The sequence below is a fragment of the Microcebus murinus genome, chromosome 10, assembly GCF_040939455.1.
Source record: "Microcebus murinus isolate Inina chromosome 10, M.murinus_Inina_mat1.0, whole genome shotgun sequence".
Taxonomy (NCBI): domain Eukaryota; kingdom Metazoa; phylum Chordata; class Mammalia; order Primates; family Cheirogaleidae; genus Microcebus; species Microcebus murinus.
In genome coordinates this window covers 102,214,975-102,231,174 of record NC_134113.1, presented here as the reverse complement: position 1 = coordinate 102,231,174, position 16,200 = coordinate 102,214,975, and the positions used below count along the sequence as shown (strand labels likewise).

Genomic DNA, 16,200 nt, shown 5'->3' with positions numbered 1-16,200 from the left:
GAATTTTTACAACTCAATATAGGAAGACAATTCAATAGAAACTGGACAAAGAAGATGTATAAATGGCCAATAAGCACATGAGAAGATGTTTAACATCACCAGTCATCAGGAAAACACTTATTAAAACTATATTGATATACTACTACTCACCCACTCTAATGGATTAAATATAAAAGGAGTGGAAATACCAAGTGTCGGCAAGGATATGAAACACGTGATTCTCTCACACATTGCTGGTGAGAGTAAAAAATCATACAACTTCTTTGGAAAACATTTTGGCAGTTTCTTATTAAGTTAAACACATATTTCATATAATCCAGCAATTTCAATTCTAGATTTTTACTCTTGATAAAATATATGTAGCATATGAAAACATATGTCCACATAAAAACTTGTCCTTTAATGACCATAATGACCATAGCTTTATTCAAACTAAACAGAAACTGGAAACAACCACAATATCCATCAACAGGTGAATAAATAAATAATTTATGGTATATCTATATATTGTGACTACTCTTCAGAAATAAAAAGAACTAGTGATCCCTATAATAGAATGGATGAACCTCAAAAGCATTTTGATGAGCAAAAAAGAAAGACACGAAAGAGTAAATACTGTATGATTTCCCTTTACATGACATTCTACAACAGGCACAGTTAACACACATTGACAGAATGCCGGTCAGTAGTTAACTAGAGCTGAGGGTGAGAGGAATTGATGGCAAAAGGGCATGGGGTTACTTTTTGCAATGATGGAAATATTTTGATTGTAGAGGTGTACATATTTGTCAAAATTTATTGAACTGTACTCTCAAAATAGGTTTATAATATTGCATGTAAATTATAAGTCAATAGTTGATTCTTTCAATAAAAGAAAAAACATTTAAAGAATCAAGACACTTGGGCCCCATTCCTAGTGATTCCAATACCGCGGGATTGATACAAGGCCTAGATATCTGCACTGTGAACAAGCCCCATGGATAATTATGCTGCAGGCTATTTCGCTTATGGTATTGGTCTCTATGAGCACCCAAATATTGGACAACAAATCAACTAGGCAAGCAAAGAAAATTCAGAGGAACAGTTTGAGGTTTTTCTGTGACCTATCCCATCTGCTAACCTCTATTCTTTAGCTGGAACACTGGTCACTATGCAACTATCCTCCTGGGTTCTCTGTTCCCCCAAATGTTAACTCAGCTGTGGATAAGCTCTTTCATTTATTCTTTACAAAAAAAAAAAAGTTTGCTGGGAAAATTAATGGGGGAAAAAGCAAAATTAATACACTGAACTCAAGTGCAGAGAAACCAATTTATTTGTGGAGCACAAATTCCTCCCCATGAGGTCATTTCAAGTCTGACACCAGATGCTTTGGGTGGCCTTGTTCACTGGGCACATGATATCCACAAATAAGCCTCCTCTAGAGCAACAGGAGGTAGACAGGGCGCCTGGTGGACCACCTGTGTGAAGAATGGAACATCACAGCAGCAAAGGTGCTAAGAGCACCCATAGCCCTCTCCCACTCCCTTGTTGAAAGAAAGTGTCATTTTCCTGCCAAATTAGATGAAACCATAGTTCTCTGTTTCCATTCTTTAGTCTTTTCTTGCTTCCTGACATATCTTCCCCATCTCTGGCCCCCTGTTCCATCTGTTGAAATACTCCCAAGCTTCATGGCCCAACTTGAGTAACATCTTCATTGTGCCTTTTCAGATCACCAAACAAATGAAACCTCTCCCTCTCTTGAATTCCTATGGCACTTGATTTGAAGAGCTTTTACAGAAATCCTGACTTGTATTTTACTTACTCATACACATGTCATATCTATTAATACTTCATTAGAATGGAATCAACTTGATTATAAAGGCTGTAATTTAGTTTATATATATATAATATGTTATATACATTATATATATAAATATAATGTAGCCTAGGTGTAGTCTGCATACATCCCAGTACATTACTTTGTACTTAGTGGGTAATTTACATACAATTATTGTAGAAATGAATGAATGAATTGGTCCATGCTGATTCCTATCTCTGAGCTTTGCTCATGCTGCCCTTCTTTCCTGGAAAACCCTTCCCACCTCAGGGGTCTCTTCCTCCAAGAAACTTTCTTGGCTCTTGGCTCCTATGGCACTCTGGGCATATCACTTGCCACCACCACCATATATCAAAATGAATTATTTATTATCCATTTCACCCACTTATTCATAAGCTTCGAGAAGCCAAAAATTCCTTCCTAGTCAAGCTTATCTTACCACCATCTAGCCCAGTGCTTGGTAATAGCATGCATTTCATAAATGTTTGTCAAACAGAATGGTTTACTCAGAAGTTTCTGGAAGCATAAGTCCATGCCACAGAGGGCCTGGTTTATTTAGTTTGTGTTCCTATTAGAGAACCCAGAATTTACTGTCCGGAGGTCTCATTCCAGGAGAAAACCCAGCATGAACAGCCTTCCTACCTTAAGTATCCTCCAGGCTGAAGGAGGGAGCAGGACCAGGGTTCTCCAGGGTCTCGCATGGCCACGAACCCTATGTGCAGGTAACTCCCCAGCAGGACGCACTGCACGTGCAGAGGAGGCAAGTGTGGCCTCTCCTCAGAGGATGGGCCCCAGCCTGCAGAATGGGGACCGTAGGAGAAAGAATCTGCGACCCTTTAGAGCCCTGGGCCTTCTCCTTTAACCGGTTCTCTCCCTCTGCTCCTGCGTTCCCTTTGTCTGCTGCTAGCCTCTCCCGCTTCTTTTCCTCCTTCTCGCCCGGCTTCTCTTCTCCTAGGGTCTCACCGCACTTTCCCAGGACCACTGTTCCCCCGTGGCCCCTTTTCCCTTTTCACCAGTCGGATTCACCTCATTCATCTTGGGTCACCTACGTTTGCCCTGCTCCTGCGCCCCTGGCACACACTGACTCGCGTCCGCGTGCCCTGCCGGCAGGAGCGAGGCGTCCTCACGCAGCCAGGAGGAGGGGGGCGGGCGGCCGGGCGCCAGCCCCGCCCCGCGCGTGTGCGAGAGTCTGTGTGGCGGTGACGCGGCGCCGGCGGCAGGAGGAGGGGGGCACCTGCCGCCCGGCTGCTGGGCTCCCGCGCCCTGCGCTCCCCGCCGCCCGCCTAGGCGCAGGCGGGGCGCAGGCAGCGGCGGGTGGCATGGAGAGCCTGCTGGAGAACCCGGTGCGCGCCGTGCTCTACCTCAAGGAGCTCACCGCCATCGTCCAAAACCAGCAGAGCCTCATCCACACCCAGCGCCAGCGCATCGACGAGCTGGAGCGGCGGCTGGACGAGCTCAGCGCCGAGAACCGCAGCCTGTGGGAGCATCAGCAGCTGCTACAAGCCCACCCTCCATCCGGGCTGGTGCCTCCGTCGTCAGCCCCGCAGCCAGCTCCCCGGGCCGCCGCGGCCCAGGAGCCTCGCCAGGACCACGGACAGCTCCCGGGCGCCGCGCTGCAGCCCGCACCCGCGCAGCCGCTCCAGCACCACGGACAGCCCCCGGAGCAGCCCCAGCCAGGCCCCAGCGGCAGGGCTCAAGCAGCCCAGGCGCCCCACCAGGAGCCGGTGACGCTCGGGGCCGTCGCCAACAAGGAGAAGGAGCGTCCCCCGAGTTGCTGCGCTGCCGCCGGAGCCCTCCTGCAGCACAAATCCCCCGCCGCCCTCGGCAAGGGCGTCCTGAGCAGGAGACCTGAGTGAGTGGAGAAGAGGAGGGGAAGGTTGTGGTGGAAGGAAGGGAAGGAAGCAAGTGAGCGTGAGGAGGGGACATGGGGGAAATGGAGTGCACGCAAGGGTCTGAAGGACTGGGGTAATGTGAAGATGAAAGGGTGAGAGGATGCTTGGGGTGGAACTATGTCAGGAGATTTGGGGGAAGCAGGGAACGGTATCAGTGTTTGAGAAGGCATGGGGGATGTTGGAGCAAAAAGGTACACAGGCCGTCACTGGGGGCAGAGGAGGAAGAAATGGGTTTTAAATGACTGGGGATATTGGAAGCTGGCAGGGTTTAAAGGAGACTAGATTGGGAGGAAGTTGGAGTGAAGATCAAACTGAAGAAAAAAGAAACATTGAAGGATCTTTTAAGCTAGAAAAATTTGGAAGAGTTTGCATAGTATAATTATTTCAATGGAGAGTGAGAGGTGAAGAAGACGGAGGCTTGGCAAAGAGACACGTTAAGAGGTTTGAAAGGGCTGGAGTCCAGGAAGAGCAGGATTGGGGTAGAGGTGAATTCAGGAGGCAGAGGATATAGCTGAAAAGCAGGAGAGATGTGAGAGGGCAGGGGAGCTGCAAATAGAAGAAGATAAAGGGTGGGAGAAAGATTCTCAGAGGAACGAGCTGGCCCTTTAACTGGTGCAGTGGAAGTCAAAGCCAGGAGCGGCTCCCTGGGGGAAGCCGTTTTGCTCAGACCTGAGTGGGCGCCTCTCTGCGGACTCCCCACAGAGCCGAAGGCCTGCAAGGAACCCACCTATCGACCCAATGGAGGACTCAGTCACAGCTTGAGGACTCAGTCTGGTTATAGCTTTTTCCTCGAACTCAAGGAGGATTTCTGTGCAGGGCAGTTGGGCATGGTGAAAAGTGAACAATAATGAGAGGACAGTTGGTAAAGGGAGTTGGCATTTGTGTGTAATGCCTGCTGTGGCTCTCTGCTATGGCTAGTGACTCCAAGCCTTGTTTCCCCTTGGTGATTGGGTGATAACTGGAACCATGTGTTGGGTCTTGAGAGAAATGCTACCCCCCTGGGACCTGGGGCCTCAAGCTCTTTCATCATTTGAGAGGTCCACGAACTAGGAATATGGGAAGAAGGGGTGAAATGGGCTGGAATATTCCATCCTCTGTATTGGGAAGGCTGTGACCATGTCAGCTTCCTTTCTTTGATTAGACAGGTGATGGGAAAACTGAATGGAAGAACAGCTCAGGGGAAAGGAAATCAGTGCCTGAGCAGCACCTGCCCCTGACAATGGTGATGCTAAAGGAGGCCAGGGAGCAAGAGGGGACAGGAGAGCCAGGAATCTCATCTTCACTCAGGCTCAAGTGTACTTTAAATCTAGGGGACACTTGTGAAGATTTGCCATATTCCTTAAAAACTCACTTTCTCCTCCCATCTGCTGTAGTTAGAGAAGTTGGGTCAGGGTGTGTTAGCTTACAGGGCATGTTTGACCTGAACCATGAGATCTTAGGGGTGAAGATCTAGAATGATTATCTGGCTTGGCAGACCTAAAGCATTTGATTTAAACCCAAGAGGATGCAGCTTTCCACCTCAGCTCACTCCACGGACATGTTCCCTTCCCTCAGTTTCAGTTTTCTTTCCTCATCTCACATGAAAAGCAGAAAGTACATTTTCCCTAAATGCCCATGGATTGGCAAAAGGCTATGTACTTCATGATAGCATGTGATCTTTTCCCAGTTAGGGTTAAAGAGCTATTCCAGTCCATTTCCCTGGGAGCGGCCATGGCTTCTGATAATCACGGTCCTTCATCTACTTCCTCTGTCCGTGGCTTCTGGGTCTCCCTTTTCTCCCACTGTACCCCACTTCCTTTGTGTCTCTTCAGGGGACTGTGCAGGCATGAAGAGTTGAGGAAAGATCATTTTTCCTGGGCAAAGACCTTTCTGTGGCCCCCAAAGCAGCCTAGAGAGCTCAAACCTTTCCCTCCAGATGCTGCTGCTGCAGGGGTTTCGGGATCGCCTGGGTCCCTATCCAGCCTCACACGTCAGTACTAGAGAGGAATCCTGGACATGACGTCCTCCTCTTTCCTTCTCGCATGTCCTGCTTCTGCTTCCCAATGGAGCAGAACAAAAATAAGAAATAATTAGCACAGTGGATAGTGGAAGTTGTTGGAAATCTTTCACTTAGGAAGTTGTGCCTGGCACTAAGACCAACTCCTTCCTTTGTCCAGCTATTCCCCTGCTCCCCAAGCCTGGGGATTCAGAGACTCGAAACCACCAATGTGCCTGCCTCACCTCCTCCCTGCAGCTCTCTTCCCTTGGTTGTGACATCATGGCCATCTTGGCTGGCTGAATAACCTTCTGGATCACCCATTTCTTTCCCCATAGTTTTGCCCAACTTTAACCCCAGTTAAAGAACCTCAGGAAGGAATCATCATTGCTGATGCCATGTTTGGCCCCAGCCTGCTCTCTGTCCATGGCCCCCGTTTCGCATGTGTCTTCCCCTCTGCCCACACCTCTCTGCGGTGCAAAGCTAGATGGAGCCAGCAGGCAGGCAGAGACCTCCATGGACAGGGCAAGGCGCAGAGGAGCAGAGCAGAGCCAGCAGCCCTCTCCTTTGGGTTTCTTCTGGGGAGCTCCCTGCTGCCTCGGTTTTCTACTGGGCCTGCTGAAGTAGGATGAAGAGATGGCACAGAGGGTCTCCTGATCACATTTCTGCTGTGAATCTTTTCTTATTCCTTCTCTGGCCTCATTATAGTGAGAATGCAGTCTCAGTGAGGTGGCTGAAGGGTGATGAGGGTTTCCAGGGGCCAGGCACTGGGTTAGATGCATTCTTTCACCACACAGTTTGCCTCTTACCCCCAGAACTCCTTTTCCTGCCCAATTCCAGCAGAGGCAGAAGCCCTGGGGAACTTGCCACTGGGAAATAATAAATCATTTCATTGCCATCTGCTCTACATTAATATGCAGTCTGGCCTTTCAGCTGAAGGAGTGAGACATGGAGGTCAGGTCAAAGAAACGATATGGGGGTGGGTGAGTGCAGGGATACTGTGGAACAAAAACACACAAGGGGTTAAAATTCTTTGTCTGCCTGCTTCCTGACTCTTGCTAAGCTCTGGACCCCACTGCTTCTGCCTCTTAATGGAAGCAGAAAGCATAGCTTCCTCTTCTTTACTTTTTCAATCAAGGCTCACAGCATCTACAAAATTGATTATCATTCCTTTCCTGGCTGGAGCCAGAACCTCAACTTGACCTGGCAAAGTCCCCTTGCTATGGAAGCACATGATCCTACCTGAAGCTGCTGGCTTTAGTGTGATCACAGTTTCTCTGAGCACATCTGCCCACCCCTCCAGCCATGAGTCTATGGACGACAGGGCTTGCCCATGTCTCCAAGTCCACTGGCAGATGGTTGCTAGTGGCTAGGTTCTTGCATTATAATTCAAATTCAGCTCCTACTCCAAGCTCCCTACCTCAGCGTAGCTGTGAAGTCTGAACAACTCAGAAGCTCCAGTCTTCTCTCTTTCTTCCTCCCTTGTCTTCCTTTTACATCCTTCCTCTTCCTCACTACTTTCCTTCCTTCCCCTGCCCCCTTCTTTTCTCTCCCTTAAACACTTTGTCCTATCATCTTTTTTCCTTCTATTCTTCCTCCACTTAGTCTACACAGAGAAGTCTCTTTGCTGTCTACCCTCCTCCTTTAAGCATGAAATAAATATTGAGTCACCTTTTGAGCTCCTTGGTCTCATATGCCTGGAGGCTGTGGACATGGGTTTAGCCTGAGCTGCCTAAGATGCTGATTGGAACAGGTGTCTCTGCTACTATTAGGTCAGAGTTGTCTATTTGAAGGTGGCAGCTCATGACTGGCCCATCCTGGAAGCTATTAAGAGAGTGTGACAGTCTATCAGTCAGTCAACTATATGCAGTAAGTGTACAGTCCATTCAAAACCCTGCATTGTGTATGTGGAAAGATTGGAAAGAAGCAAATAGTCCTTGCTCAACTTACATGAGACTGTGCCTAGAGCATCTGAACGAGTGTAAGCATGTTGTGGCTGCCTAGAGCTACCATCTCGCACAGCAGGACAGGTAAGTCAAACTCAGATCTCTTCTGCAGCATTTTAAGATTACTTGCACTTCTCTTAAGGACATTAATCAAGGAGATCTGAATTGTCACCCAGTGCCCCAGGGAGAGAAAAATGAGCATCCCCATTTCCTGAATAGGGAAACTACAGTCTCATCTAGGAAAAGCTATACTGACTTGTCAAGGACCAAGTGGAAGGTGGTTCTGAGGGCAGAAAGCTGGAAAGAACAGCAGGGTGAGGAAAGACAAGGTCTGACAGGCTGTTGTGGAGCCTTTGGGTGGTGTGGGGAGGAGGTTGGGGGGAGGACTCTGCTTTCTCTGGTCAGGACTAAAAGGTAAACAAGGCTGGGCGTGGTGTTTCACACCTGTAATCCTAGCACTCTGAGAAGCCAAGGTAGGAGAACTGCTTGAGCTCAGGAGTTCGAGACCAGCCTGAGCAACAGTGACCCCATCTTTATTAAAAATAGAAACATTAGCCAGGTGTGGTTGCACACACCTGTAGTCCCAGCTACTCAGGAGGCTGAGGCAGAAGGATCACTTGAGTCCAGCAGTTGGAGGTTGCTGTGAGCTATGATGACGCCACGGCACTCTAACCTGGGCAATAGAGCGAGACTCTGTCTCAGAAAAAAGAAGATAAATGAGGTTTTTCTCTTAAAGACTTTTCTTAGATGAGATACCTTCCAGGAAAAACAAAAGAAATGAAAAAGAACATATGGTGGGCCTCTAAAATTTTCTCCCAGGGTGATTGTGGCTACGAGGCCACCATAGGCAAAAATTGCCGGTGTGTGTGTGTGTTAGGGCACAGTGTGGGGTGGGGTGGCGTACAGGCTGTTTTGCTGTTACTCTTTGTTGGGAATAACTGATCTGGAAGGGTTATGTAACTCTGTGAGACAAGTGTATGTGCTGAGTGGTACCTTTCCTCCTGGCTATGGACAGAGGGCATGCAGGTGGCCTGTCCAAGTCCCCAGCCAAAGAAGGATCCCATGCTCCATGCTGGCGTCAGGCCATTCCCTCTAAGCCACATTTGCAGAAGCTGGAGGGCATTAGGAGCTGAACCAGGGTCCTCCAGCCCCTCTGGGAAGTTAAGCAAATGTCAGAGCCAGGAGGACCCTTTAAGGTCACTTGGTCCAAACTCTCTGTTTGGCAAGTGAGAAAGCTAAGGCACAAGAGGGTGCATCCAAACTAGTTAGTGGCAGAACTAGGTTTACAGCTCGGATTCTCTTGACTGTTCATCCAGTGCTCTTGACAGTACGTGGTGGTGGACCAAGAGAGCTAGTCACGACTACTCTATGGGTGTGCAGGGCCAAACCTACAGCTGGTCACTGGGATTCAGGGGACCTAAGGAGGTCCCTCTGCCTTCCAGAATATCTCACCTATGACAACAAGCCAATCAGAGGTTACTTTGGATAGTTCAAGGTTATCCCCCTTGTTAAAATGCAAATTCTAGGAAAGGAGAAAAACAACACATTTAGCTTCATCAGTCTTTTACACGTGTGCATGAGGGAGTTTATTTGTGTGGCTTCTGAGAGCAGGGTTTGGTGAGAGAGGAGGGTACCACAGTAGCACTGCCCAGCTGAAGGCCAGGGCAGGAGGCTCCAGAGGAAGGATGTGAGAGTCCAGATGTATCTTCACCTCCACTCAATTCTGAGGGAATTGGAATTGCCTTGCTCAGCCCTGGCCAGCAAAGGGGAGGGACACAGGGCACTCCCACACGGACTTGTGGTGGCACAGTAATGACTAGGGCTATGGAAGAACCCTTTCCCAATAAGCTCTCTATGTGAAAGTCACAAGGCAAGAAGTTAAGAAGCATAATGGTGCATGTTAAGCTCATTTGCTCCTTTCTAGGATCTTAAAATAATATTTTTGGATGGCAAAATGCCCATGACTCTGTTGGGTGTGCTATGGGGTGGGAAGATATGGACAGGAGGGGCTGGCAGGCAGTAGAAGTTGGTTTGGCAGGAGGCTGAAGAGAGTGGGGATGGGAGCCAAACTCACTACCTCGAAGGTGTTCGGTGAACCCCGGTATAGTAAATAAATGCTTTGTCTGCAGGGCCCAGGCAGGCTCATGGATTGCTGAGTAGAAGGGACAGTGTGGTGTCAGGGCTGAGGACGAGCTCTGACAAGGAAGTCCCCCCAGGGAGTAGGCTGTGCCGAACCCAACAGCACACTGTCCTGCGGCTGAGCACGTGAGGAAAGCTGGACTGGGGTTCTGCTCCCCCCAGCTAACGGAACCCACCCCAATCCTAGTGGTGTGTGTGAACAGCCTTCGTCTCCCTCTATCCCAGCCTCTGACCAGTCAGCCTGGAAAGCTGCGCTAAGAACAAAGCACGAGCAAGGCCTTGGAGTGAGGGCTTCACCTCAGAGCTCAGTGACACACACACACATACACACACACACAAGCCTTATCAGCAGGTAGAATGAGAAATAGGCAATGGACCAGTGAGGACGGGGGGAAAGGAGGCCTGAACTGCAGCCATGTCTCTAGGGGAAGAGAGGAGAGCAAGCTGGGAGACACAACAGGAACCAGCACCCAGACTCCAGACCTCTTATCCCTAGTTCTCAGCCAGGCAGTATCAGCTCTGTTGGGGTAAGCACTGTATCCCGCAGGGAGGGCGAGTGGGCATGTCCATGGTGGGGGGTTGCTGAGTGGGCACAGCTCCTTGAGGGTGACCGTGTGTTACTGACTTGGCTCGGGGTAGCTGAAGGACAACCCACACCATAGCACAGTGTGCAAGCCTCATGGCAGAGCCCAGCACAGATTCATCTTGCCCCAGTGCTGTCACACTGTCACTGGGGGCTCCTTCTGTCTCCGCTTCACCTCTCTAGCCTGCTCTGCCTTAGTCTCACCCTCTGCAGAATGGGGTGCAGTGCCTCCATGCCCATCCTTCTGACACTCCCCACCTCGGACATGCAAGAGACCAGGCCCCTGCGGATCCAGCCTCTGGGGAGAAGGCTGCAGGTACTTTCTGTTAAAGTTTAGTGTTTGGAACCAGGTGCAGGGCAGCTGACACCGAAGGCTGCAGCATGATTCTCCCTGCAGCCTGTCTTGGCCTAGCTGTGGGCGGAGCCTGGCGCCAGTGAGCTCTGCTCAGACCAGCATCTGCTGCCTCCGGTGGGAATGCACTCCTCAGCCCAGCCAGAGAGGCAAGGGAATTCCACAGTTTCTTTCCTGATGAATGACTCCACTCTACCAACGCATCAATTCATCACAATGATTATTTAAAAACAACAGCAGCAACAAAACTCTCAGAAGCAGCTGGGAATTTTTTGCTCGGGTCCAGCTTTTATGTCCCCTGTTCATAGCCTGGTGTTTGGGAACAGACGCCCTCCATGCTTCCAGACTGGCTCGCGTGGCGTCTCTGACAGTCTCTATGCTACTTACCACACAGCACAGCCCATTAGGGAAGGGATTTCCAGAGGCAAGTGGGGGCGCCGCCCCAGGCAGACTAGGGAGGGACTATCTCTTCTGGCGGCTGGACTGTGACCCAGAAGGAGGACTCCTGAGTCCTGATGCAGCAGCCTCCCTCACATCCTCCCCTCTGCCTCAATTTCCCCTCCTGCTCAATGGGGACAGTCGTTCTTTGCCCTCCTGCCCGTTCTGCCCCAGGTCACCAAGTCTGGGAAAGCAGAGCAGGGGTTGCTGCACCAGGAAAGATAGACCTTAGATGTGAAAAAGACTTCTAAAAGCCACAGCCATAGGAGGAACTCAGGATGGGCACTGATGAGACTGAATTTACCCCCCTTTCAAGAACAGAAGGCGGCAGATCCCTGTGGGTCCTGGGGCAGGACAAGGTGGATTCTGCAGGGGTTTCCAGCTCTCGGTACCCCAGAAATTTCCACTGGGCTCCCTCTGGCCATGCATGTGAGCGCAGAAAGGGAGGATCCAGGACCAAGCTGCTCTTGCCCTCCCCAGCCTGAGCGCTCCCAGGACGCCCCTCCTGCCCTCTGCACCCGCAAGCTGAGAAAAGCCCTTCCAGCCCTGGCAGCGCTCTGGGGCTGCGGGCGGAGTCGGGATCCGGCTGCGTGGGCGGGCGGCGCGCTGCACACGAGACGCCAAGGCCCCCCCCCCGCGCCGCGCTGCGCAGTCACGCGCTGGGAAAGCGCCGCCAGCGCCATCCCCGCGGCGGGCGGGCGGCGCCTGTGCCGCCCCCGCCCCCCAAGACGCAGCCTGGGCTCAGCCGCCCCGCCCCCGCGCGCCTTTCCGGACCGGACCGGACCCGGGATGGGGGATGGGGGGGTGCGCTTCCATGCCGCGTCACCGCCAGGTGCTGCTGCTCCTGTCGCCCTGCCCGCCCAGGTTCTGGGGGCTCCCCGGCCCGCCCTCGGGCTGGATGCTGGACGGTTCGCCGCCCCAACGCACCGCGCCCGTGGCCCTGGCCTGGGCTGGTGTGAGCAGATGCCCTTCGGAGGAAAGGGGACATTAAGGCGAGGGCTACTAGGAGGGTCAGGGAGGTCCAGGGGGACACAGCGTCTACCTCCCAGTCGTCCTTGTTCCCAAGACTACCTGGCAAAAATGCCCCCCCCATCTTAGCCTGCCAGGTGTATACGGTTTCCTAGTCTCGGGCCTGGAGTTCCAAGGCTGCAGGTGTCGGCACAACCTGTAGTGCCGTTCAGGGCATCGCACTGGGTTTGAAGCCTGAGTCTGCGTCTCCTGACTGTGATCTTGAGCAGTGACAGCCTCGGTCTCCTCCTCCCTGAAACGGGGACATGGACAGTCCCAACCACACCACTCGCGGTCAAAGTCCGCAGGCGGGGCGAGAGAACACCAAGACAGCCGCGCTCACAGACGGAAGCTCCTGCTCGTCTGGGGGCCCTGCAGGTGGCAAGACCTGGGCCGGAGTGTGTGTAGGTGGAGAGCTTTGCCATGCCACCCTGCTGTCTTCGAGAGCAGCAGTGCTAGCCTTTTTGGCACCAGGAACCGGTTTCATGGAAGACAGTTTTTCCACTGACGGCGGACAGGGATGGTTTGGGGATGAGTCAGCTCATTACATTCATTGTGCAGTCAGACTCCTGTATGTGCAGCCGCTGGCATCACCGCCTCAGCTCCACCTCGGACCATCAGGCGTTAGACTCCCCTAAGGAGCCGCAACCTAGACCCCCCCGCATGCGCAGTTTACAGTAGGGTCCGGGCTCTTAGGAGACTCGAATGCCTCCTCCGAGGCGGACCTCAGACCGTGATGCCAGCTATGGGGCGGCTGTGAGTACAAGTGAAGCTTCACTTGCTCGCCGCTGCTCACCTCCTGCTGTGCGGCCGGCTCCTAACAGGCCGTGGCCGTGGGGGTCAGCAGCACAGGGACTGGGAACCGCAGTCCTAGAGGACTCCTCCTTCCCACTTTGATTTGACAGCCCTCGAATGGTTGAAGGCAGCCACCCTGCCCTTCCTTTGCCTTCCAATCTAGTCATTCCCAAATCCCTTCATGAAGCTTACAGACAGACAACAACAAACCCACAGTGAAAATGTGTAGTATTAATACATGTAAAGGATCAGTGCTCTGGAGAAAAAGAAAGCAGAGCAGGGGTCTGGGAGTAAAGGAATTTGTAATTTCAAACAGGTGCCCTGGGAAGATCGCACCTGAGCATAGGCCTGGAGGGCGGCAGAGAGCTCTGTGGCTGTCTGCGGAGCAGCTCCTGGCAGAAGGAAGAGCAGCGCAGAGGCCAGAGCAGGAGCCTGCCTGCTTGCTCAATTAAGACAGGAGCCCAGACCACACAATGAAGAGTTTTCCTGCCAAAAATGCCAATGTCTCTTGTTGGGGGCATTGGAGTCCATTGTGAAGTATTTGGCTTTTGCCTTGAGAAAAATAGGGAACCATTGGATGATTTTGAGCAGCAGATGCTTAAAAGGAACTTTGGATGCTGGGTTGAAGAGGGAAGAAAGATAGAAGCAGGGAGTTCAGGTAGGAGGCTGGTAGCTTGGGCCGGGGTGGCAGTGACCGTGGCAGTCAGTCAGGCCGTCAGCACTCCCTGAGGGCCAGTGCCAGTGAGAGAAAGAGGAGTGGGAGAGCAAGACCACGGTGGGGCCAAAGCTATTAGAGGAATGGATGGGGGAATCTGGGGGAAAGATGGGGGTGGAGCTTTGGCAGATTAAGACAACTATTAAACACTCACGTGGATGTTCAGTGGGTACTTAGAAGGGGCCAGAGATGTAAACTGCCGATGCTTTTAAAGCCTTGAGCCTGGAGGCCTCCAACAAGGAGTGAGAAAGGAAGGCTAAAGAAGACAGAGGACAGGGCAGCCCCCTGGTGCAAGCCAGTGGGGGGGGGCAGCTGGGGAGCAGCCAGGAGGCACCTAGAGTTCCAGCAAGGAGGGCTTTGCCAAGGAGGGAACGGCCCCTAGAGCCCAGCACCGCTCAGGGAGTGGGGCAGGATGAGGGCGAGGCAAGGACTGAGAACCGACAGACAGCTTTAGCCCCGTTCAGGTTATTGTGGGCCTGGAAAAGCCTGTGTCTGATAGAGTAATGGGGCTTGCATGGTGTGGCTCCAGAGAGCAGGGAGAAGAGACACAAGGGACAAATCCACAAGATGTGACATGTGGGCCTTGATTAGGTCCTGATTCAAATGAAGCAACTGAATAAGACATTTTTAAGGCAATCAGTGAAATTCGAAGACAGGTGAGGTACTAGCTGACATTAGAGAATTATTGTTAATGTAGTTAGCTGTGATAATGATACTGGTATTATATCTTTTAAAAGTTCTCACCTGTTAGAGATACCTTCTCAGTGAAATAATAGGATTTCTGGGGTTTGCTTTAAAATACTCCAGCAAAAAAAAATATATATATTATATATTTGTGTATATATATATACATATCACATATATACACATATATATACATATATGTATATATATACATATACATATATAATATATATTATATATACATGTTCAGAGGTAGGAGATTGACAAAATATATTTTTGAAATTTCTCTAATAAAAATGTAAAAGGTGACAGAATGGGAGGGATTGTACAAAGTGAATGTGGAAAAGTCTGTGTTGAGTTTTGCTATAAAGAAATGGAAATAAAGTAAAGAAATGGGGCACTTACTGGAGGGAGATGGGCTCATACAGAGGATGCTCTCTATGGTGGGGAGTTCACAGCGCGTCTGAGCCAGCGGGATGCACTGACCACATGGGCTGTCTTCTGCTACAGGGAAGGCCCATCCTCAGCACTGGAGGGAAATTGAGAAAGGTTATGTCAGTCCTAGAGGAAAGCAGTCATTTAATGGAAGCTAATATTTACCATATACTTGCTACAAGCTAGGCACTGTGTTAAATACTTGACAAACTTTCTCTCGATGAGTCCTAGTAACAGCTTCCTGAGCTGGGCCCAATCTGTATCCCAAGTAACACGAGGCTCCTTGTCCAGAATCAGGCCCAGTGTGATTCCGGCAGTCGGTGCTCCCAGCCTGTCCTTTCCACTGCCTTCCTGCAGACGGCTGCAATAACACGCGTCCCAATTTCCAAGAGAAGTGTTTTCAAAATGCGCTTGCCCCAGCCCAGCCCTGGAGACTGTCATTCAGGAAGGATTAGGAGAAGGAAGTCAGCCAAGTGTGCTTTAAATGAAGCTGTCAGGGGCTTCTGGTGCAGCTTCCTGCATGACAGCCATGAGAACAGACCAGCCTGGGCACGCTCAGTCATCGACACCTGCACACGAGCTCATGCCAGTGCTGTGCGTGTTAGGCTAGCTGGGATGGGGAAGAAATAAAAGCATGGTGGGCGGCGCTGTGTACAGGAGAAAGGGAGTGGAGACAGAAGGGAGCTGAGTGTGTCATTGTCATTTAGGGATGGGGAACTGTGCTTAGGTTCCTTGAGGGCAGGAGCCATAGGTATACGTTCATGTTACAAGGATGTGTTGAGCTCAGCACGTCAGCTCTGCTGCAGGCGCTGGGGGTTTGGATCAACGAGTCAGACCCAGCCCCTGCCGCCTCCATGGGGCTCACACTCCAGAAGAGAAGACAGATATTAAATGAGTCAGTTCACTCCTGTGCACTAGGACTCCATAAGGACTGAAAGGAACTAAGGGGTGGCTGGGAGGAGGGTAGTTCTCACAGGGAAGGACTCGCCTAAGGAGCCACTGGAGCAGAGATGAAATAGAGATGAAACAAAACAGCCATGTGGAGACCAAGGGGAAGACATTCGTGCAGAGCCCCTGGACGGAAGGAGGGCTCACGCCCAAGAACAGAAGAAGGGAAGGGGGCCTGAGGGAGCCATGGAGGGAGGGAGAAAGACAGGGAGGGGATGGGGCTGGGCTAGGCCTTCTGCAAGTGTTAAAGGGGAGGCTGAGGGGAAGTCAAGGGGGTGGGGAACTTTGAGCAGGGATGACAGGATCCATATTAGAAAGCAGACTGTAGGTTCAAAGGGCAGACCAGGGAGAGCAGAGAGAGCCCCAGAGTGCAACTCACAACCACTTGAGAGTGACTCATTCTTTTCAGCCTTTCTTTCACCGTTCCATGAACTTAATTTCTGCTGCATGCTAGGCATTTATGGGAAGGTATTA

General features: G+C 51.1%; 1 protein-coding gene across 8 annotated transcripts in view; it reads left to right on the top strand.

Annotated features, from left to right (window-relative positions):
• The first annotated feature begins 3,048 nt into the window (after positions 1–3,048).
• Positions 3,049–16,200, top strand: part of IQSEC3 (IQ motif and Sec7 domain ArfGEF 3) — a 104,304-nt gene continuing 91,152 nt past the window's right edge. For all 8 annotated transcript variants that reach the window (XM_012748353.3, XM_012748355.3, XM_012748363.3 and 5 more), the window contains exon 1: positions 3,049–3,668. In XM_012748353.3, the coding sequence (XP_012603807.2) occupies positions 3,136–3,668 (533 nt within the window). In that variant the 5' untranslated portion in view covers positions 3,049–3,135. The remainder of the gene's footprint in view (positions 3,669–16,200) is intronic.